Raw genomic sequence first — 23,923 nt, 5'->3', positions numbered from 1 at the left:
AGAAATGCCTGTGGCTTATTATTCAGAGCATGTTGCGCTGTGGTGGGAAAATAAGCTCAGAAGGAGAGTATACCCCTCTTTGCTGCTCCCCCCACCTCTACTGTCTGTAGCAGCTCCGTGCATCAGGCACTTGGATTGTCTGATCTCTGAACTTCACAAACTGTCAAGGTAGGTGACAGGGCAATCGTAAGTTCATCAAGATGACTAAATGATTTACTGTTAAACTGAGACCCTTTTCAGAATAAAAGGGGGTGCTATTAAATTTATGCCATGACAAGCGGCATAAACGGGACTGTCCCAGCAAAGCAGGCAGGAAGTTGGTCATCCTACCTCAGGCCAAAGAAGTGGCTGGTGGTGCTGAGACTGCAGAACTGGAACTGCCTTTAAATAGGCATTTGGAACCTTTGTACGGTTGTCCCTTGGTATCCGTGGGGGACTGGTTCCAGGACCGCTGGGGATACCAAAACCCACCGATGCTCAAGTCCCTTATGTAAAATGGCGAGTATTTTGAATACAGCTGACCCTGCATATCAGCTGATTGGTTGAATCCTCAGATGTGAAACCCAGGGATATGGAGGGCTGACTGTACTGACTTATGCTGCAGCTTCCTGGAGTTTATAAGCATCTATAACCGTGATTCCCCAACATCTTTTCCAAATAAGTTCTTTCATCTTTATTTTTGTAAAAAAACAAAAACAACAAAGTCGCCACCAAGCAAAGGACAACTCACTAGCAAGGCCTTGCTTTCCCTCCCTCCCTCCCTCATGTCCCAGGTGCCTGATGAACAGTGTCAAGGAGGCAGTAGGCATTGATGTTAGCTTTTCCCAAAGGGAAAACTACAAACAAGGGCTTGGGAAAGGGAGGGAAACCTGGATAAGTTTTTCGTCATTGAGAAGTCACTTAAAACTGATTTGTTTAAAATAACTGGTACGTCTGAAATGTAGGAAAGGAAGACTATACTGTCAGCATCATAACCCTCTTTCGACAAGTTTCCCTACAAGTGACGTGCTGGCTTGGGGGAGGGTCAGGCCAGGATTATGTTTTAAGGAATCAGAACGGTTTCGTGAATTTACTCAGCTTCCCAGAACAAAAACAGAGATAAATAATTGCTGCTTGTTAGGCTCATTCTATGGTGGGCTGCAAGTCTGGAGTCATTGTTAGTGTATTTAGTGCCAATGAGAAGGCTGGGTCCCAGCCTTGGACACCGAAGTCATAAAGACAAAGCAGAGAGAGTCCTGTATCCCCCATCACCTTCTGCTGAATATGGAGGATGGAGAGGTCTTGGCTGTTGGCCTCTCTCCAGCCCATGTGCCTGCCAGAGGAAGGATCCTGATTCCCTGGGAGTGTGGGGTGAGCCCAAGGAGTCTGACGAGCAGAGAAGAGCAAGTGTAGTCCCTTCCGGGCTGACTCCATGCAGGGCTCAGGCTTCGGGCTTGCGGGGCCACCTGCACAGGGACCAGGCTACAGCCTTCAGGCCCAGGGTGGCCCATGGCACCGGTGGTTTAGGCATAGCCGCCAGCCATCTGACTGGTGGCTGCATTGCTGCCTACTCCTCGCCAGGCCTGGAAGCTGAAGAAAGCGCTCACTCCATAGGCAATCATCACTAAACACGAAAAGAACTGAAAGAGAAGACAGCAAAGGTGAGTCTGTCCGCAGCACGGCACACGGGGCTGGGGGCTGTGACAGTGACACAAGCACCAGGAAGGTAGATGCAGACAGTGAACCCCGGGGCCCCTCAATTAACCAGAATGAGCTGCTCTGGAGCCACACCACCTCCTCCTTAACCATACACCCATTTAACCCCTGTGGGGGCTGATGGGTACCAGGTTCTGGGGTGCCAACTTTATATTCTAGTGGGGGAACCATTAACCACACCAGCAAGGTGTGTCTTAGACTGAGAGGGATAACTGGACAGTGTGCTAAGAGTCACCAAGGGGTAGGAGCTCCTTTATAGACACATTTCAGGGATTTAGTTTTAAAAAGGCAATGTTCAGCTACCCTAGGAGTTTTCTGGAATCAATTCATAGGTATCCCTGCACTAGCACCTAAGGCCACGTTCAGAATTTCCATGTCTCTATTCTGGTGACTGAGTTCACAGATTTCAAAACCATCCTCACCAGAAAGAGTGAGGAAACCCAAGTCCTGGTCTAACTCCCGCCCTACCCAGGACTCAGTTTAGGCGCGTCCCTTCACCTCTCTTAGCCTCAGTTTCCTGGTCTGTAGAAAGGACTGGCAGTCCCTGTCCCCCTCCCCACTGAGGGAGTGGAAGGACACAGGAAGTGCCTGCAGGGGCCCGTGGGTGAGGCGTGCCGGGTACGGAGGGGATGCTGATACTTCACTGGCTACCCGACCTGGAGCCCGAGTTCGGGCTGCGTGGGAGAGCCTGAGGAGCTCCCAAATGGTTTAAACCGAAAGGTTTTTGTGCGTGCCTTTCTCAAGGGGGGAGGATAGAGCGCTTTTAACAGATTCTCCAAGGGGACATATGACCCTAAATCATCGTAGCATGACTGATTTACAGTAAATTTAACCCAAACTTCATTTGTGCCACCCAAGTATTTCCCAAGCATTCTGGTTCCTCAGGGTATGGCTGTTAATTATGGAAAACAGCCCACTGAGAGGAGGGTAATTCAGCATGTGGCAGGTGCCTGGCCTGGGACCAGGGAGCAGTGAGAGTCCAGGGGCACAGACCTTGCTTTGGCCCGTCTCCCTTGTAACTGCCGAGGGTGCCCCAGGGAGCCATACTCACGGAGGCAGCTGCACGCTGGTTATACTGCCCGGTGCCCTTCAGGGACGTCAGTTCAACCGAAGCAGAGCAGGTGATGAAGGCCGTGATGTAGAGAATGGTGGCGCCCACATTAAATATCATTAACTGGGGGTAGGTGGGGGAGAGAACAGTCTTAAGACATGAGACTCTTCCGGTAACTGTGGAACCTCCTGGTCCCCACGAGCACATCCCTTTAGTAGCCAGAACGGGCTGGGGCTCAAGGATGCGGATGGAGACACGTGGGTCTTTCCCACTAAAAAGGCCTCAAGAGACAGCGGTCTACACAAGGTCAGCCTGGAGGCCATATGAGCAGGGAATGTAAACATACCGAAGGCCAAGAGATGGTGCGGGTGTGGAGGGGCTGCTAAAGTGACCTGGTCAGGACAGCAACAGTTCCACAAGGCAAAACCCATTCCTGATGGCAAGAGGCCAAACCAAGCCTGTCTCTGAGTGCACCAGCTGAAGAACCCGGGTCCTGCTCGTGTTGGCTCCCAGCCAGGCCCAGCCCTCCCTGTTGCCCCTGAGGACTTGGCTCTGAGGCTGGCCCACGGGGCGGGGGCGGTGGTGCCTCACGTCCCTCTCTGCCCTCAGTGGGAAGAATCTGTGTCTGCCTTTTGGCCACATCCTAGGCTCTAGGCCCCATGTCAAACGCCAGGGTGAGGACCCCCTAAGCCAGGCTGGCAAGGAAGGGTCCTGGGCTGACAACCAGGCCCAGGTCCCATTCCCCCAACGCTTGGCCCCCGGACCCAGTTGACACTCTTAGCAGAGATCGCAAACTGGTGGCCCTCAGGAATGTTTGGCTCATCCCATAGATTTTTAAAAAATATTACGAACATTTTAAATTTGATTTCATACGAAAACTTTGATTTCATATAAAACTTTCAATCTTAAAATATCAAGATTTGGCACCTGCATTCCCACTAACCCCTCCTGACCTATTTCACTCACGCCTCTTACCTGCGCCCGGAAGGGGGCTTGTAGCCCCTATCCCAGGAAAGCCCAATTTGGCAATCATAATTCAGCCTCCTCTAGGAGGGTGAGACACTGCCTTGCCATCATGGCCTGGGAAAGGAGCCTCCTTTCCATCAGCAGCTGTGGCTGGGCCCCAGACCAGTGCTAAGAAACACCAAGGCCCCTCCATCTCCGGAGATGTCTTTCTTCAAGGCTCCTAGGACACGAGGCAGGGGCTGGACCCTAGCCAGGAAGTCAGGCCGCCCCCTCCTCATGCCAGGATCTTCCCTCCAAGCCCAGTGCCCGCCGCAAACACCACCTGGCTCCTGCCAGTGATGTCAAGATCTAACAAACCCGGTCTGTCTTGAGGATGACTCACGTTTCCTCAGCTTCAAAAGTCATTGAATTGCAAACAATGCTGCCTAGTCCCAGCTTTGCTTGTCTTACAATCACGTGCCTCTCTTGCCTCTCTCTGCTCACTGAAAGCCTCAGACCCCAGCTGCAGGGGTTTTCCGGGTCAGAGAAAAAAGCCCTAGCAGCTTTCTCTATGTCTGGCCAGGGTACTTCCTATGGACACTCACAGCTCTGTGTGCTAAGGAGACTGACCCGGGCAAACCCGGGACACCATCCTCTGCCAGGCTGCAGGGGCCTCACCCTGCAGACAGCGGGGTGCGGGGGGTGAGATGGCACGTTGAGCCCAGCCCATCCTGCACACACCGGGCCCAGCCTCGGTGATTCCTGCCAGCTCAGCCCAACCTCCAGGCCCAGGGCTGCCAGTCAGAACCCACAGATTCAAATCCCAACTACCCCCCAAAAGGAAAAATACTTTCAAGATCCCAAATGGCCTCTGGTCTCTCCATTCAACAGCCCCTCACTTCTACTCCCTTCGTGGGAGAAAGTCAAGCCTAAGTCCTCCCGGATTCGTGGCTCTCAGTGCTCAGAAAAACTGGACACCTGAACCATCAATCCTTCCTCCCCCACCCAGAGCTACAGGCCAGCGAGGACTTCAGCCAGCCCCCACCTGCCACTTCTCATTTAGGGAAGGCTGCATTGTCACAGCTACACCCAGAGGCAGAAGGGTCAGCCTGGACCCACCCCCAGGGTTCCTACCCAGACTCACCACCAGCGGCCAAGGCACCATGTATAGCTTCATGTGCAGCTGAAACAGGTAGAGGATGAAGAAGACGATTGTCACCAGCCAGAGGAAGACAGCGACAAACATCACCCAGCCATAGGCCGGGTACAGGTGGTACGGGGTGTCGGCAATCAGGGCCCACACCAGCAGCCCCAGCACCTGGAGGGAGCGAGACAGGGCCAGCGTCTCCCAGAGCCCCCAGCACTCAGGCTGGAGGCCACAGGCCAGAGGCTTCCAGGCCTTTGCCGTGGGGCGCCCTCTGCAGGACACAGTTCTCATTTGCCCAAGAAAAATTTATTTGGCTCCTACTGCATACCAATACATACCAAGCCCTTGCCTGGTAACGTACTCCTTTCAGATCTCAGCTGAAATGTTACGTGCTCCAGGACACCTTCCCTGCTCCTCCAGTCTGGATTCCAGAACCCTCTTCTGTGCTCACATGGCCCCCCAGGCACCCACCACCCAAGACTGTAATTCTGTTTCCTTCCCCAGACTGGAAGCCAGAGCAGCAGTGCCATCCACCCTGCTGCCTCCAGGGTGAGACCCCTGCAGCCCTGGAGGGGTGGTGTCCCAGGCTTGCCCAGTTCCCCACGGGCAAGACAATGACTGTCCCATTCATAGGTGCATCTCAGCACCCAGTACAGGACCGGAGCTTGGTCAGGGGCTTAGTAAAAGCCTCTGAAAGAAAGATGAAGTCACCAGCACACCCCTGAGGGAGGGACACACAATCACAGAGTTCCAGAGGTACAGTGACCTCTGCCTGGTGCCCTACCAAGCCCCTTCCACCCCCAGCTTCTCCGACTCTCCTAATTGCCCCTCAATACAGGTGTTACCATCCCCGCCTTACAGGTGAAACTGGGCCTCAGAAAAGCAAAAGGACCTATCACGCCATTCCTATGTGGCAGGGTGGGCCCCAACATCCCTGTAGTGTGTGTAGCGGCTAACAGCATGGCCTCCGGAGCCGACTGCCTGATTTAAAACGCACTCCCCTTACCAGCTGTGTGACACTGGGTAAGCTCACAACCACTCTGTGCTCTGGACACATCACCTGTCACATGAGTATAAAGAGCATACCTGCCTCACAGGTTCAGGACCCATGGGGGTTTGTACACATGAACCAACAATTCCAGCTGGGGACACTGTGCTGCAGGGAATTCTACACGGGTAGGTTGGCTGAACCCCCCCCTCACAGTGGCCTCGTGGGGAATTTGGCAGGGTGGTACCTCACTTGTGGCCGTTCTAGCCTCCCCCAAGCCTCTCCTGGCCCCTTCCCTGCTGGCTGAGACCCCATAGGCCAGGACGTCCTCCTTCACCACAAGGGCATTCATTCTCCAGAATCCCTGGCCGGCAGCAGGCCTCGGGACTGGCCACTGAGAGGGAGGATCTACTGGGGGGCTGTGGAGAAAGGCTGCTTTGCTGATGAAGACACAGAGAGAGCTGTCACTCTTCTTCCCGTGGATAGCGTGTGACACCAAGGCTCCCAGTGACCTTGCCTCCGACTCGAGGATGAGCCAACCATCAGTCGGATCACAGGGAAGTGGCTCAGGAGCGAAACCCACCTCTGCTGCTGGTTTGGGGGACAGAAAGTCCCCCCGCCGCAAGCTCCTAGACCAGACACAGGAGAGCTGTCACCCCAGAGCAGCCAGACTGGGTGCCTGCCAGGCACCCCACCGAAGCACCCCTGCCAAGGACCAAAAGGGAAGTTTCTGTATCGATCCCCCTACACCTGTGGGGTCAGGGCAGGAATGAGCCTAGCTGAGGCCGGGAGTCCAGCAGCCCCTGTGACGACTTTCCTTTCTCCCCACCACCTGGAAGTGAGAGGTAGAGCCCTGGGCTTGGGAGTCAGGAGCTGGGCTTTCTTCCTGCCTGGGCCATGGGACGCCAGGCAAGTGCCTTCCCGCTCTGTGCGGCTCACCAGGGCAACTCTAGTCCGCCTGCTAGAACGCAGGCCCCCGAGGAATCCTTCTTTGGTCATCGCTGTGTCTCCAGTGCCCGGCAGTGCCTGGCGCATAGACCTGCTCGATAAACACAGGCTCAGGAGGTAACTGGCCTCAGTTTCCTTATCCAGGAAACAGAGGTCAGACCCCCGCCCCCCACAGGCGCTGTGTGTCACAAGAGGACGCAGGGGTGAATCGCTGAATGTGCTCCCGGCCCTGCCTCCCTCCACGCAGGGGTGGGAGTGGGAGACTCGGGAAAGCGCCCACTCCCCTTTCTCTCCAGATTTTTGCACCTGCTCCTCCTCCCGTTCCGGGGTGGGGGGGGGCAGTGAGACCCCAGGGACGCCCACCCCACACTGCACCCTGCCAGCCTCCCCTGCCCTACCTCTAGCCTCTAGTGCTCTCCTCTAGCCACCACCAACAGGCTGGGTGGCCCATGGGGCCCAGTTTGCAGGCGAGGAAGGTGGGACAGGTAGCAGGGCCTTGAGGGCAGTCACACCGCTGGGGGCAGAGCCCCTACCCATGAGGACCCAGAGTGCGGGTGTCTCAGCACAGCCCCCCAACCTTTTACCACCCATCCTTAGGACACCCTGCCTGAAACAGACACATCAGCGGGGCCAAGAGCTCCCAGGGCTGGGGGAGGTCACTGTTATAAAGGAGAACAGACACTCCCGAAGCAGCAGGACGCAGGACCCTCCCAGGGGAGGACTAAGCGTGTCAGGGGCAGACAATTATCTCCTCACTTAAAGCAGGGTCCTTACAGGTCTCCATGCCATCGTGTTGCCTGGTTCCAACTATCTGAAAGGAAGTTAGAAAATGCAGTGAACTGAAAAATCAAGAAAGGATCGATCTGGGTTTACACTAATGTACACTTATAAATTGTTGGTATATTACTCATGGGCTTGGTCACAATAACCACATAATGCCCTCCAGCTGTGTGCCAGGCCTCAGGTAAGCACCTTCCCTTTTATTTCATTGACTTCCCCATAACCCTCTCAATAGTCAGTATTATGTATTATCCCCATTTTCCAAACGGAGCTCAGAGGAAAATGAGTCATCTACGGTCACCCGTGGGTAAAGGGCAGGGCAGAATTTGAACCCAGATCTGTCGTTCTCTGGAACCTGGGCTACTGAGAGTTACTTAGTGATGTATAAAAAATGAGGACACTTCGCTGGCTCCCAGGGGCGAGGCCCCGCAGGCATCCAGGCTCTCTGGTCTCTCTGCCTCGCCCTCCTGCCCAGCCCTGATTTCCGCATCAGCAAGCACAGCCTCTGGGAGACAAAGCTGCTGGATAAGCAGTGGGAATTTCTGGTGTTCCTTCTGGCCTTGCTGCCCTGGCCCTGTGCCCAGGGAGCCGCCTTGGTTTCTGCCCTCCCCCATCTCAACCAGACAGACTGGTTTTTCCCGTCCCCTCACCCCCAGCCCCAAGAATCTGCAGGAAGTGCCCCAGCCCAGGACAGGGCACCCCTACATGTGTTGACCCTCTGCTGGCCTGGGTGGCCCTGCATGGGGAGCTGGGCCCAGGCCTCATCTGCAGAAGCTGCAGGAGCCACTGGACCCCTCCCTCCTATTGTGGACCCACAGTCTAGCTGGAAGAGGCCAGAGGACTTGTCTTATAGTCCAGTACAGAACAGCAAACCCCACTGTGCAGGGGGAGAGCAGTAGGATGCCAAAGGTGGAGAGCAAGGCAGGAGGCCCCGACTCTGCCACCTGCACCGACTCTGCCACCTGCACGCAGGGCTTCACCCAGGCCCTCTTGCAATTCTGACACCCTCTCTGACCACAGGCCTTGCCGTGTGCATCCCTCTGGGTTCACTCATTCAACAAGTATCTGTTGAGCACCTATCACTGTGTGTGTGAGCCAAAACATGAAAAGCCCTGCTCTCCTGGCATGCGAGAGGTGAAGGGAGGGAGCCGTGTGACGAAGAGCAGAACTCTGTGCCTTTACCTCCGGGGGTCCCTGTCTCTTTTGCCTATGTGTTCATCTGTCCCCATGTTTCTCTGTGGGGGTCTACACATATATCTGTGTGTCTTACTCTTAAAGGCAGACACACACACATACACATACACATACATACACAGAACCAAACCTCATCCCCTTGGTCCTTCCAAACTCTCTGAGGCCCCAGCAACACCTCCTCAGGCATGCACTTCAGATCAACAAAGAGAACGGTCTGGAAATCTTGAAGGAAAAAAAACCCAAAAAAAACCCCTGTCTTCCTGAAAACCTAAAGATTTCAGATTAGGGATTTTCTCTTTAAATGATGGCTGTCAAAAAGGTCACATTCACACATGCCCCAGGACCTTTGCACCTCCAAACAAAAATTTCTCAACGACTGGATAACAGAGCTATTTTTGTTAAAAGCACCTGCAGGGTCAGAGAGGAGAGGGATTAGTCACAAATGCCTGACTAAGAGGCATTCCTCACTTAGCGTGGGCCCCAATCCAGGGACTGGAGTTCTTATAAGAGGGAAACTGGACAAAGAGACACACAGAGGGAGAACACCATGTGAAGATGGAGGCAGAGATTAGACTGATGTGTCTCCAAGCCAAGGAACACAAAGGATTGCTGGCAACCACCAGAAGCTAGGAGAGAGGCATGGGACAGACTCTCCTTCAGAGCCTCCAGGAGGAACCAACCTTGCCAGCACCTTGATTTTGGACTTCTAATACTGTGAGACAATAAATTTTTGTTTTATTTTTTTATTTTTGGCCACACCACATAGCATGTGGGATCTTAGTTCCCTGACTAGGGATCAAACCCATGCCCCCCTGCAGTGGAAGCACAGAGTCTTAACCACTGGACCGCCAGGGAAGTCCCTCTGTTGTTTTTTAAGAGACCTAGTCTGTGGCATTTTGTTATGGCAGCTGTAGGAAACGAATACATCTTTCTTAGCTACTCTTTGAGTCTACGAATGGCTGTTATGATCTGATTTAACTGGGGGATGTTGGCATTAACTCTAATGGAAAGGTGGTCTATTAACTCCCTGGGTTCAAGCTCTGGCCCTGCCAACTTACTAGCTGTGTGACCTCGGGCAAGTTGCTGAACCTCTCTGTGCCTCAGTGTCATCTTCAAAATGTGCCTACCTCACAGGGTAGATGTAAATGAAGTAATATATGTAATGTACTTAGACCAATGCCCAACATAGGCTTAACACTCTCCGTGCTCTAATGTTATCACTCTGAGAGGTCAGAACATGGGTTTCCCAATCCATTCTCTGTGGCTGGTTTCCTGCAGTAGTAATAGTGTGTGCAGTTCCTAGGGGTATGAGGCCTTGGAGAGATAATGCATCTAATAAGCACCAGGCACAGTTCCTGGCAGATAAGGGCCCTCAGCCAGTGGGGCCCCCCCGCCCACCTTTCAGATAAGGCAGCTGGGCTTATCCAAAGGCAGGGAGGTGCGCAGGTGGTAGGGAGCAGAACCCAGTCCAGCCCCACGCTAAGACACCTCCTGCAGCTACACTCCCTCCACTCCTCACAGGCTAAGGGTCCCTGGGCAGAACCCTTCACCCCTTTAGACCTCAGTCTTCCCCCCTGTACAATGGGAGCAGGGAGGTCTGCTCAGTGTTCTCCAAGGATCCCCTAAGTCTGAGGCCTGACACTCCTCAACACAGGCCTCCTCTAGGGGGGCCCACAGCCTTCCCTCCCTTGTACTTACTGGACGGACTCCACCAATCCCATGAGCACTTGGCCAACTCCTCTCCCGCCCAAAGATGGTCACGCCAACTCTCCTTTTAATCCTCTCCACCTCCTGGGCTGAGTTAGACCCTTGTAGATTTGCCGTGTGGTCTTAGAATAGGCACCTAACCTTTCTGGTTTGTTTCTTCATCTGACACGTGAGGGGGTTGGACAAGTACACCTCTCCTGGTCACCTCATAGGTGTGTCATGCAAGTAAAATACTGTAAAGGAAAAAGTGAAAAGTTGTAGAAGTTGTGAGTGGCTAGGAGGGCTGTTAGACAGCTTAGAGGGAGTAAACCCCAGACTGCAGCGTCCACGCGGGGGACAAAACCTCAGTGCCTGGAGGCTGACATTAGGGTTTCAAACTCAGCAGCCGCCAAGGCACGCAGGTCACAGAAGTGACTAAGGTGGGCCAGGGGAGGTCTGCGGAGCTGAGAGCAGCCTGCTGGTGTCTGGGGGAACGCAGGCCAGAAGTTCAGCCAGAGCTTCGGATTTTTTTTTTTTCCGGCCGCGCCAGGCAGCATGCCGGATCTTAGTTCCCCAACCAGGGATTGAACCCATGCCCCCTGCACTGGAAGCTCAGAGTCTTAACCACTGGACTACCAGGGCAGTCCCAAGAACTTCTGATTTTTCAAGAGACGTTAGAAATCCGAATTTCTACGTGAAATCTTCAGCTTTTTAAACACTGGCAATGAAACCAAATGTTTTAGAAACAATCTGAGGGCAGGGCCCATCCAACAGCCCCCAGGACTCCCTTCTCCCCACTGCACCATCCAGAAAACTGAGGCCCAGGGGACCACGTGAACCCTTCCTGGGGTTCCCCCTCACAGGGACACATCTGGGCAGCTGAGGACACTCAGAACTTGGCCTGACCAGGCCCATACTCCACCCCCGCCCTGGCCCTTCTCGCTACAGTGAAAGGGACTTTATGGGGACAAAAAGCCACCCATTGTGTCCCAGGAGACAAAGGCGCAGGGGACAGAGGCTCCGGGTGCCTGGGTGGCCACAACAACTCCACATACCACCTCCTTCCTCCCTGTGCAGAGGGGCCGGGCTCTAGGGAAAGGCTCCTTGGAATTCCCGCTCTGTACACTATGAGCCTTCGAGAATCCTAGGCCATCACACCCCAGCTCTACAGGAGGTGCGAGGGCAGATTCAGAACCCAGCCCGAGCCAAGTGACCCGGTCTGGGGTGGTATTTAACTCGGCCAAGCCTCCCTTTTGTTACCTGAAAAGCAGGCACGTGAGTTACCAAATCGAGTCATTGAACAAACTCTCCCGAGGGCCCGCTCTCTGCCAGGCGCTGTTATAGGCCCCGAAGTGCAGGGCGGAGCCAGTCAACCAGAGTCCCCACCCACGAGCACCCAGCTCCCAGCCTGGGCTGTCAGGGAGGAGGAGGAGGATGGGAACACTGGCTCGGGGCCTGGTTCACCTCCAGGGCTTTCCAAATGCAGCCTTTATCACACTGCTTGTTATTCCTGAGTCCCGAGTCTCAGAACTAGAGATGAAAGAGACTTCTGCCCCCATGGCCCCGCCGCCCCCAGAGCCCCTCATGAGGACCTCCGGCCCCTGTGTGCAGCCCGCATGTCAAGGAGCCCACTGCCACCACTCTTCCTTTGGGGTCTCTCTCAGGGTTCTAGAAAAATCTTCGCAACATGAAGCTCAAGCTGCCTCCTGCCTACCCCCTTGCTGGTTCCTATTCTGCACTCTGGGGCCAGAGACTAAGCAGGTCCCCTCTACAGAGAGGCATCCCCAAGGCATCCGCAAGGCCTTCCCTGGCTCCCAGAGCCAGCAGCAATGCACCCCCTGGGTGAGGTTCCAGAAATGAAGACCTGCTCACCTTCCTCCCTTTCCTCCCTTGGGGGTCTCCTGGTCCTCCCCAGAAAGTCAACCTGTGCCTCCCCAGCACTAAGACCCTTACAGCGACACAGAGCTTTCCTAGGAAGGCCTTAGTCCCCTTGAAAGCCCAGGTCAAGTGCAAATCCAGCCCCCCTCCAGTGCTTCACTCCCAGGAAGCCCAACTCTCTCAAGTAAAGCACTTGGCCCATTTCACGGATGAGGAAACCAAAGCTCTCGGAAGAGATGGACGTGTCCCAAGGTCATGCACGGTAAGCGTGGGGACAGTTCTGTGACCCAGTAGATAGAGACGCCCAGAGGAAGACAAAACTCCAAATCCCAGGAGGTAGGGACACTCCCTGGAGACTAATTTGTTTGGAGGAAGCATCACTGCCCTGGAGGTGGGAGCAGAGAAGAGGCAGGGGCAGTCCTTGACCCTGGGCGGAGAGGGGTGACAGAATCTTATGTTCTCAGCACCCCAGGCAGGTCCCCGTCCGGCCATCGGCCCTCCAGAGAGAGCCGGCTGCTGGGAGCGTATGAACTTCACTAGCCCCATGAGACCTGGCCTGTCTACCTGCTGGGGAACAGGGCTGGGGGGAGGGGCAGCCTAAAGTGAGGGTCTTCCTTATTCCCTGGACTTCCTTCCTCAGACACTAGCTCTAGTCCTGACTCTGTCACTTATGTTTGGGGTGACACTGAGCAAGCCCCACCCCATCTAAACTTCGAGGACAGACAAGTGACCCCATCTGGCTAATCTCATACAGGCTGGCAGATCACCTGGTATCTGACCTCTCCGCTCCTAACTGAATGAAGCTCAAACATCCCAGAACAGCCCCAGGTCTGTTCCCTAGCAACTGGGCCCTGCCTGACCTTCAGCCCTGGCCTTCCTGCTCTCACCTCTCCGTAAGACCCTGTACCACCCTGCCCTCCCACCTCTTGGGCAAACAGGAGGGGCCAGCTCAGCCCAACAGCAAAGGACCAGCTTATATCCAGGGCTGGGCTCACTGGACTGCCAAGGAAAACAGGCTCTCCCCCAACACTCAGGTTCCAAATCGCCATGGGGACCAGGGCAGGACCCCCTGCAGCTCCCTCAGACCATCTAAGAGCAGGAAATCAGGGCATAGTCCTCACTGAATTCTACCACAAACAACTCACCAGCTGACAAGGAGTAACCTACACCTGGCCCTGATACTCCAACAGAAGCTGAGGGCATCCACCACACGTGGACAGCTCCGCAGCCTTTACCTCTTTCCACTTACAGATGGTTAAGAAAAGGTCACTCAGACAGTAACACTGAACTCAAAGCCATTGCTTGCTGCTCTGTGATCCTGGGAAAGTGCCTTCCCCTCTCTGGGCCTGAGGGAGCCTTCAAATGCCATCTCCATAGCTTTTGCTGCACCCATAAATGACCTGTCCTATTTTTTTACCCACTATTTTCATTTATTTGAAAGATTTTTTTGATAAGTTATTTTATTTTTTAAAATGCATAATATATATGACATGATAGGTAACAAAATGGTGTTTTTAGCATGTCTCCCTCCTCCCCTGATACTCAATTTCTTCCCTGGGGGCAACCAAGAGTGATTTCTCAAGTGTCTTGTCAAAGACTACCTAGGCATGCACACACACACATACACTTCAGATAGGCAAGTGTGTATATTTATATAGCCTGTGTGTATTTCTCCCAGACAAATGACAGTATTCTACACACACAGGTTTTCACCTTGCGTTTTCCACTTAACCATACAGCCTGGAGACTGTCCATCATTACATACATACAGAGCTGCCTTACTGTTTTCGTTGAGGGGTAAGAAGTTATCTTTTTACTAACTGTATCGTATGCCACCGCACAAATGTATCATAATTTGTTTAACTAGTCCTCATTGATGAATGTGGATTTATCACACAAATAATAATTTTAAAAAGAAACTTTTAAATCACTAAAAAGTAGAAAACCTGCATTATCTACCACAATAGAAGCTAACTATAAAATTAAATACAACAAAAATTAACAATATTAATACATCCCAGATAGATACAGTTGTCTTCCCAGGATCCAGAGCTCCAGATTTCAATTTAAAAAGTGTTGGGGGCTTCCCTGGTGGCGCAGTGGTTGAGAATCTGCCTGCCAATGCAGGGGACACGGGTTCGAGCCCTGGTCTGGGAGGATCCCACATGCCGCGGAGCAGCTGGGCCAGTGAGCCACAACTACTGAGCCCGTGCGTCTGGAGCCTGTGCTCCGCAACAAGAGAGGCCGCGACAGTGAGAGGCCGGCGCACAGCGATGAGGAGTGGCCCCCGCTCGCCACAACTAGAGAAAGCCCTCGCACAGAAACGGAGACCCAACACAGCCAAAAATAAATAAATAAGTAAAATTAAAAAAAAAAAAAAAAAAGTGTTGGGAAGGCACTAAAGACACTTTAGCACCCAAATGAGGCTGTCTCCTCCAGCAATCTTCCAGGACTGTGATTGATGCAACACTTTCCAAGCCCCACATGGGAGAATTTTTCTTACCTCTAGGTGGGAAAGTCCTAACTCTGACAGTTTCCAGAAGCCAGAAAGAAAAAAGGAAAGAAAACAAGAAATTCGGCAACACAAAAATAGGTCTTTCTGACCAAAAACAAAACAAAACAAACAAGCAAACAAAAAACAAAAACCACCATAAAAAAAAACAAAAAAAAAATACCCTGAGCAAAGTCAAAAAACAAACTAGGAAAAAAATATTTGCAAATCATCTAGCACTCCTAGCAATTGATAGGACAAAGACCAACAACTTAATAGAATGTGGAAAGAAGCAAACATACAAGGAAATGCAAATGGCTCTTAAACATATTTTAAAAAGTGAGGTTCTTTAACCTCACTCATAAGAGAAATGCAAAACAATGCTACCCTGACCTGCCATTTCGCCTGTCAGATGGGAGCTGTGGGGAACAGGCACTCTACGAGAAGGCTCACTGAGGGGCACAAATGTGACCCCTATGGAGGGCATCTGACAATCTCTAACAAAATCACTAACACACATAACCTGAGCCAGTGGTCCCCCTTCCGGAAATGTACCATACAGACGCGCTCAGTGGCTTGGGCGAGATCATTCACCGTGACAGAGTGTGGAACACCGTGACAGAGTGTGGAAACCCAAGTGTCTGTCAACAAAGGGACGGGCCACACAACTCACACCACAGCTGCGGGATGGGCTGCTACAGAAGCCGCAAGAGAAGTGATCACGCTTCAGGTACTGAGACGAAAAGACCTCCATGACACACTTTTAAGTGAAAAAGGAAAAGTGCAGAAGGATGTGGATAGACCATAGCCCTGGAGTAAAGTGGGGAGAGGTGGGGATCTATAGCCACATTTGCAGATCTCCTTAAAGAAAGCCTAAAATGCTACACAGGAAACAGAGAAGAATGGGCATGGGGGTGGTCAACTCTAACCAAAAGGGACAGAGATTTTTCACGGTGCTCTTTCCCACTCTATCTTATTCTAGGCTGTTGTAAATACATTACCTATTAAAGAAATTAAGGAAATAAAAGATTAAAAAAAGAAAGATACGTGTAGCTCTATGTGCAATGATATAGAACATCCCTAGGTGTATTGCCAAGGGGGGAAAAGCGTGGCAGGGCACAGGCAGAGTGCACCTACCTGTGTTTTGATAGGTGTTATGTGTAGAAATAACTGCACCGACTCACCCTGGAATGCCACACCCATGATGCCTCGGGGAAGGGCGGGGGATGGGGTGGGAGGAGTGACCCGACTGGGATGAGAGATTACATTTTCATTGATAATGCTTTGGACTGCTGGAACATTTTTGCCGTATGTCTGTATAATTTTTTCAAAGAATAAAAACAGGCCCATCAATAGAGAAATGGCTAAATGAGCTAGGGCCCTACCATGACATCCTGGGATAGCCCGAAACAGTTAGGAAGGAGGCAGACAGCGCTGCATAACATGAAGAGATGCAGGTGCCCTGGGTGTGAGAAAAGCAACCGAACAAAGGATACAGAATAAAACCATCAATGTTTTTTAAACTGCACAGGAAAAAGAACTAGAAACACCCCAACACAGCAGCTCCCTTGGGGAGAGGGGTAGGGGATCCAAGAATAACTTTAGCCTTACCTGTAATAGGTTTTTGCTTTTTAAGGATAATGTGTCCACATATTGTTACATAATTATAAATTGATTCCAAACACTCAATACACTCCTAGCCACAATAAGTGGGGCGGGTAGGCGGAGATAACAATACAGGCACTGTTTTGCTGGGTACAGTGGAGTAGGAAGGAAGGTGGGGAGCATGCAGGGTGGGGAATGCTGCCCTAAGGAGGCTGAACCCACGAAACTCAGTGCTATGGAAAACCCTGTGAGTCCCCAGCACTGTGATCCCAATACGGCCAACCTCTGCTCACACCTCACAGATCCCAACAACCTTGTCTAGCCAACCTAAAGAGTTGACTTTCAGCCTCTGCCCTGCCCCCAACCTGGAAAGGGGCTGCCATGCCTTGTGGGGCTGGAGAGAGTCAGGATTACCACAAGGAAGAACTTTCTCACACTCCCAGGTGCATAAGGATGGAGCAGGTAGCCTTTAGAGGGACTGAGCTCCCTGTCCCTGGAAGAATGCAAGCTCATGTTGAGGACACACCGAGGGGCCTTTGGGAGCAAGTGTAAGAGCCCTAGGATTCTATGACCCTGTGAATCCTAACTGCCCTTCGTTCTAACATATACAGCGCTAGCTAAGCCCTTTGCAGGTATCAGCTTCCACATTCCTCACAATCCCACCATCACCATTTCACAGACAAGGAAACTGAGGCTCAGGGATATTAGGGAACTTGCCCAAGATGACAGAGCCAGGATTTGAACCCAAGGCTCTCTGCTTCCACCAATACTCTCACCACCACCCATGGATCACTGTGATCAAGTGGCAGGTGAGGCTTCTGATCTGTTTATTCACCTGCCAACTGGGAATCATGTGACCACCCCCAATCCCAGGAGATAGGGCAAGAAGGAAGGATAAAAGGTGACAAACACAACCATCCTACCGACACAGGCCATTCATATGGCTTCTAGGTCCTGAGCCTCAAGGATGCCTTCTGACTGCTGGGCCTTTATACGAGGTATTCCAAGGTTCATGTGCTCTGCACCTCCTTACTACCCCTTCCACATAACTAAACACTTCAGGGCCCACTTCTGTCAGGAAGCCTTCCCTAGTGGCCCTGGCCCCTGATGAGTTCCCCTTCCTGAATTTCCTCTCCTTCCCGGTCCAAAGCACCCTACCTCTCACCAAACAAACAAGCAAAGAAACAAAACAAAAAAAGGAAGCACAGCTAGAGCCAGGCTTTGGATTCTCAGATCTGAGTGCAAATCCCAGATTGACCACTCTACCCTGTGTGCCCTTGTACAAGTTCCTCAACCTCTCTGAGCCTGTTTCCTCATCAGTAAACCCAGGTAGATCACCTTTTTCCCCGGGGCTCGGGGAAGATTAAAAAAATAAGAAAGATGTGTGCACTTAATAGCGTTCACTTTATACTTACTCTATAAAGGCTCTGGGATCAGTCAAGTTAACCACACCTTCCACAAAGTTCCTTCACCCCCTAGCCACACAAAGATTTGCAGCATCAAAAGCTTCCAGGTTTTCCAGGGGAAAGTGGTGGGTTGGGGGTGGGGGGGTGTATGATGAATTAGGAGATTGGGATTGACATATATACACTAATACATATAAAATAGATGACTAATAAGAACCTGCTGTATTAAAAAAAAAAAAAAAAAGCTTCCAGGTTTTTAATGACCAAGAGCTGTCTCTAGATCAAACTTGCTTGCTTCCATTTTTACATGCTATCTGCATAAATTCATGCTTCCCTTTTTGCCTAGGCTGCTAGGAAACTCAACAAAGAATCGACAGCCTTAAACTTGTGACAGATTCCAGATCTCCTTTTAGCGCTCTTTAAGTCAATCCCTACCCAACCCACACATACACCACCAACTTTTAAAAATATATTACGTTAACTCTTCTGTCATTATGTGACTTGATATCATACTCCATCTCATGTTCTTTCTGGAGCTAGATGGGGTGGGGGGAGCGATAAATCAGTGAACACTGAGGTTGGTTCTTCAGGACACATTTAATACTAAAATAAAGAACACATCTCCTTCTCAAGAAGCTGGGGCCTTTCTACCTCCCCTTCCCACCGCCCTCCTCCCACATCTGGAACTCTTCACCAGATCCTGGGAAACAAAAGGGTCTGATGGAGAACTAGCTTTCACCTTCCCATGTACTGCCTCCTCCAGGCAGCCTTCCCTGATCCCTCCACAGGTAGCTCACCCTTTGAGCTTACAGACAAAGAGCTTCTGGAGAGCAGGCCCTGGGTCTGGGGTCTCCATCACTCCCACAACAGCACCACACCCAGTGCCCAGTAGGAGCCCAGATGAGTGTGGTAATAGAGCGCGGATCAGAAAAGTCAGGCCACTCAGGGCTTAGATCCCAGCTCTATCACTCTATGAGCTCTTGGGCAAAGAACTGACCCCTGAGCCTCAGTTTCCTCACCTGTAAAGTGGAGGAGAATATGAGAATATGAAGCTCTTGGCAGAAGGCCTGGAGCTTAGCTTGCACCTGAGTGATGGGAGCTATGATGGTTTCCCAGAAGACGTGGTGCCTGTTGAGTGGAACCCTCCTTGTCTCAGACCCAGTGGAACTGTCCGTTGCCAGAGAAACAGTTCAGGAAGCAGCTTCTCCCACAAGCCAATTGGTGAAGGCACTAAAAGGTGCAGGTCTTCAGAACTCTGATGGGAGACCCTTGTCCCCCTTCCCCCGGGCCCCAAAAGCACTGCAGGGAGGGCAGAAGAAGGCCATCCCACTCACACTCAGTCCCTGGGAGTCTAAGTGCCAAGCTCCATCCACCACAGCTCTCCAGGCCAGTCCTGCATTCCATGGACACCTCAGTGTCTACATTTGCACGATGGGACCCAGATGCTCAGCCCACGGGGACGCCTAAATCAGAGACACAAGCCTCCGCCACAGGAAGCTACCCCAGTCCTTGCAGGCACAGCAGGGCCTTCCTCTAGTTCCCCTTATTCCAAGTTTCATTGTTCAAATGCAAAAGGGGCTGACGCTCAGGTCCTGCCTACCCGGAGCTAACCCCGGGGACCCACCAGGCAGCCTCATCCTGCTCAGCCCAGCAGGGATCCCTCTGCTGTTCCAAACCCCCTAAGGCTGCGAACAGAACATGGTCACCACTTCTCGCAAGGTATTCAAGCCTTCCGTTTCTGGCCACCCAGAAACAAGTGCTTCAGCTCCAGGGTAGGGGAGCAAAATTTGCCACCCCAAAATTCATCTCTTGGCATAATAATTTTAAGCTGCTGATCTAAGAAACAGCAGACATGGGAAAAACTGAAAACCAAGGTTTCTTACCCTTTTGTAAGAAACATTTACATGTGTAAGGGAAATCTCCATCTGTAAAGGTGTCTCCCTCACAGTACCAAGAGGTTGACCAAATCTCTAGAAACATATCATTGGAAAAAGTAACAACTTAAATCTGCATCACAATTGTTTACTGTGCTTTTCCTGCTCACCTCCCATAACTGGCTCCCCATCCTCAATATCCTCTTGTGTCTTTAGCTGAAGATGGTATTTAAGGGGAGGGATTTGGCCATTTTGCGAGTTTCTCAGTTTTTCTGGGCCTTTCCCATGTGTACATGTGATTAAACTTTGATTTTCTCCTGTTAATCTCTCTCATGTCAATTTAACTCTTAGACCAGCCAGAAGAACTAGACGGGTAGAGGAAAATTTCTACCTCCCCTACACTGGCTAAACCAACCTGCTGGCTACTCTCCCCACTTCCCTTCCACTTCCCCAGCCCCAAGGCTTGCCCCGCACAGTGGCCCGCCCTTTGAACACCCTTTCCCTACCTCTGCCTCAGATTTCAGTGAAGTCCCTGCTCAAAAGCCAGCTGTCCTCCATGAGCCTCCCTGGACTCAGAATTGATCATCCCTCTCCTCTGCCCTTTCTCACTCCTGGGACTGGGACTCCCTTCCCGCTTGGCTGCTGTAACCTTCACAACCACCCGGGAGCCTAGCACTCAGCAGTGCTCCGGACCGGCTTTTCCTACCTGCAGATTTAAATTAGTCCCCAGTCGGGACCTCTCCCCCGCCCCGCCCCTCCCCTTCACAAAGAATCTGCCAGACTGCTCAGAGAGAAGTCAAAAATGTAGATTTCTGGGCTGTAGTAACTGAGATTCCAATTCCACATTTTTCCCGGGGGTGGGGACCAAGATCTACATTTTAAACCTCCGAGAGAGTCTGAGGCTGAGGTGGGGGAGGGGCCCCACAGGAAGAGATTTGAGGAATTCTGAAAGAGAGACGGCACCGGCCCAGGAGGAAGAGTGCTCACCTGCGGTAAGGAGGGAGGTTTGGTCTCGGACCCTGCCTTCAGTCCTAAACCTGGCAGCCTTGCTAGGACCCAGCAGTGGGACAGCAGGAGGTGCCCTAATGCAAAATGGATCTTGGCCCACCTCCAATTCCCCCCTAGTCCTCTGAAAACGCACCAAGCCCCTCCCACAGGGCAGCCCCCCAGCTTCCCGACTCGCCCCAGAGGGTACTATGGGGAGAAAGCTAACACCCTCAAGCCTGAAATTGGTGTGTGGGGAGAGGGGTGTTCCCATCGTTCGGCCTCGGCTGGGGTCTACAAAGGGTATTGGATATAGAGGTGTCCTGCCTCTGGCTTCCCACAAATCCCTCTCCCAGCGTTGGGCGCGGTATCTCGGCCCCAAGGGGCCAGTCAAACCGGCCGGAAACCGGCAGGTTACCCAGTGGAAGCCAGAAGGGCCGGGCTCCCGCGTGGGAGCCCATAGGGCCCTGCTGAAGGGTCTGTGCTGGACCGGATGTGCCCACTCGGTTCTGGGGTGCAGCCACGGGGAGCCGCTGGGAGCTCAGCAGAGGGTCAAATGAGAGTGAACTTTGCCTCAGGCTAGGTGCTGGAGGGCTGAGGGCTTAGTCCTGGCAGAGGGAGAGCCAGAGACGGAGAAACAGAGAGAGAGAGAGAGTGGCGCGCGGTGATTGTGGCTTTTGTGAGAGCTTCTGTGGGTGACCTCTTGGTGACCACTTGGGAGGGAGTGATGGGGCGCTGAGGTGGGCACTCTGACATTGGTGCACCTTGTGTGTGCTCGAAGAGGCGGCAACTAGGACGTCTCGGGGTGAGAGGGTTCCAGGGTGATCTCGGGGGCGTCCGTCCTAGAGGCGCCCCCGAGGAAGGAACGGCGCATCGGGGCGCATGTGAACTTGGGTTGGGGGTGTGCGAGAAGCAAAGAAAAAGGGCAACTCTAGAGCCCCCGACCCCTCCTGGATCCCCGGGACACCCCGCCACCCCCCGGTCCCGGACCCCAGGCCCCAAGCGCGCGCTCACCAACTGCAGCAGCATGAGCGCACCGAGGCTGGAGCGCACGAAGCCCAGGTCTGGGCGCAGCGCCGAAACCGCGGCGCCGCCTCCCTGCGCCGGGCTGCTGGTCCGCGTGCTCACTTTAGACGGGAATTCAGCCATGGCGGCTCCGCTCGCCTCCAGAGGTTGCTCCCGCCGCCGTCGCCACCCCTCCCCGCGGCGGGTGCCGGCTTCTGCGCGGCTCCTCCGAGGGGACTCGCGCTCGCGATACGGCTCCCAGGGCTACGCGCGGCGTCTGGGAGAGAAGCCGGGAGCAGCCAGGTGCGGCTGGAATCCCGGCCCCGCCCTCGCCACGAAACCCTCCCCTTTAACCCTTCGCACACCGCCCGCCGGTCCATCCCGGAGCCACACCAAGTCGCCATCTCTTTGACGCGGAAACTGAGGCCGTGGTCAATGAGATGGCTCCACCAGAACCAGCCTAGATAGCTGCCCGTTTCTCTCCCCGGGAAAGCCGCCTGCTGACAATATCCCCCGCATTCGCGGCAGCTTTGACCGCTCCTTCGCTCCCTCCTCGCCCTTAGCTTCCGAGCCTCGGGATAAACTGGCGGCCGCTAGCAGAGCGGGCAAATACCGGCTCCCTGCCGAATGCCTCTCTGGCGCTGTGTGCCCTTGGGCGAGCCCTTGCCCCTCTCTGAAGTCTCCCCGTAAAGCGGGATCGGCATCCCTGTGCAGAGACTCCCAAGGAGTCCCGGGTGACCGAGCATCCTGGAGGGGAGGGTCTGGATAAATTGTGGGTGTGCGTGGAAGGGGGAGGCCCTTTTATGACTCAGTTGATGTGGTTTTCTCTTCTGAACTGATTGAGCAGTAACTTAGAAGATCGCTGAGCCTCAGTTTCCTCGTCTGTAATATAGGGATATAAATGGACCTCACTCCACAGAGCCGCTGTGCAAAATAAATGAAATACTGCACGGAAAGCTCCTGCCACGCCAGGGGTGGGGGGTGGCAGTGAAGGTGTCAGAAGGTGGGAGATGATGTTGGACTTACGGTTTCGTTGCTCCACTTGCACCCTGAAACACACACACACACACACACACACACACACACCCCTCAGGCCATATCGACCTGCACAGATAATTGATTCATTTATTCATCAACCAATGATTGCTGAGACCTTACTATATGTCAGACCCTATCCCAGGCCATGTGAATACAGCAAGCAAAAAACCACCCAAGGCCTTCTTGGATCCCACTTTCTACTGGGGGTGACAAGCAATAAACTGGAGAGAAAAAATAAGTTCAGGTAGTGACAAATCCTGTAACTAAAATAAAACAGGGAATTCCCTGGCGGTCCAGTGGTTAGGACTCAGCGCTTTCACTGCTGGGGGCGGGTTCGATCCTTGGTCATGGAAATAAGATGCCACGTGGTGTGGCCAAAACAGAAGTAAATAAATAAATAAAACAGAGGGGTGTGACAGAGATGACCAGGAGGCAACTTTTAGACCGAGTGGTCAAAGATGACCTCTCAGAGAAGATGACGTTTGATATTTACTCAACTGAAGGTTCAACGCCCACTCCCCACCCCCAATGCACCTGAGACCCTCTTCTCCAGTAGGTACAGTAGGTACTCAGGGAATGAGGAGTGCTTCTTGGCAGCTGCAAAATCATTACCCAGAGCCCAGCCTCTCTGCAGACTGTGTGAGCCCAAGCGTAGAACAAAGCTGTGGGGTAAACCCTTAATTTTACAGTGACAAGGAAAACAGTAAGATGATTGTTTCTGAGGCAGATTCTAAAACAGTAGGGTATTTTGGTTTTGGTTCTGGTTTGGATTTTGTGTTTTTGGTTAATCCCACTTTCATTCTTTTCAAATGGCAGCGAGCAAGACTCAATCACTGTATTGTTTTTTCCTTTGACCTTTTCTTCCAAACCAACTTCACTCGCCCCCAGTCAGAAAAAGTGGGAAGGAACCTGCCCCCAGGCTGGAACCTGATGCCCACCCAGAGCCCCCACTGTCACCAAGGAAGCCCTGGGTTCTTGGGATGGGGGTGGGGGGACAGAGCCAGCTGGGGATGAGGAGGAGAGGGTCTGTCCGTTCCCAGAGCTAGTCCCCCCTCTTCAGGTCTGCGCAGGCCATCTCCACACAGATCACCTGCAGCACCTGTCCTGTCTCACCTCTCCTTAATTCTACGAAGGCTCCCTACTCTGGCCAAGCCCCTACTGTGTACTGGGCCTGCTGTCCCTTGGGGTGGGGATGGAGCATACTGGCG

At 52.8% G+C, this 23,923-nt stretch overlaps 1 protein-coding gene and 1 long non-coding RNA gene across 2 annotated transcripts; both read right to left on the bottom strand.

Annotated features, from left to right (window-relative positions):
* Positions 1-658: 658 nt before the first annotated feature.
* Positions 659-21,987, bottom strand: PLLP (plasmolipin). The gene is made up of 4 exons (XM_082367000.1): positions 21,687-21,987; positions 4,836-5,009; positions 2,747-2,869; positions 659-1,619 (listed from the first exon to the last, which is right to left on the bottom strand). The coding sequence occupies exons 1-4, from the start codon at positions 21,819-21,821 to the stop codon at positions 1,503-1,505; spliced, it is 549 nt and encodes a 182-aa protein (XP_082223126.1). The 5' UTR covers positions 21,822-21,987; the 3' UTR covers positions 659-1,502.
* Positions 6,470-10,656, bottom strand: LOC309616443. The gene is made up of 3 exons (XR_014237482.1): positions 10,447-10,656; positions 7,531-7,585; positions 6,470-6,531 (listed from the first exon to the last, which is right to left on the bottom strand). It is a non-coding gene; the product is annotated as an uncharacterized lncRNA (long non-coding RNA).
* Positions 21,988-23,923: the final 1,936 nt, after the last annotated feature.

Source organism: Balaenoptera borealis, assembly GCF_965194805.1.
Source record: "Balaenoptera borealis genome assembly, chromosome: 19".
In the NCBI taxonomy this organism is placed as follows: domain Eukaryota; kingdom Metazoa; phylum Chordata; class Mammalia; order Artiodactyla; family Balaenopteridae; genus Balaenoptera; species Balaenoptera borealis.
The sequence above is the reverse complement of the archived record's forward strand: the minus strand, read 5'-3'. Positions and strand labels throughout refer to the sequence as shown.

Bases quoted from the DNA above. Each gene is read 5' to 3' on its own strand.
- PLLP (XM_082367000.1), bottom strand. From the start codon at position 21,821: ATGGCTGAATTCCCGTCTAAAGTGAGCACGCGGACCAGCAGCCCGGCG. The intron at 5,010-21,686 runs GTGAGCGCGCGC...CGCTCCCTCCAG, and splicing joins CGCTCATGCTGCTGCAGTTG to GTGCTGGGGCTGCTGGTGTG. The intron at 1,620-2,746 runs GTGAGTATGGCT...CTTCTCTTTCAG, and splicing joins ACCAGCGTGCAGCTGCCTCC to TTCTTTTCGTGTTTAGTGAT.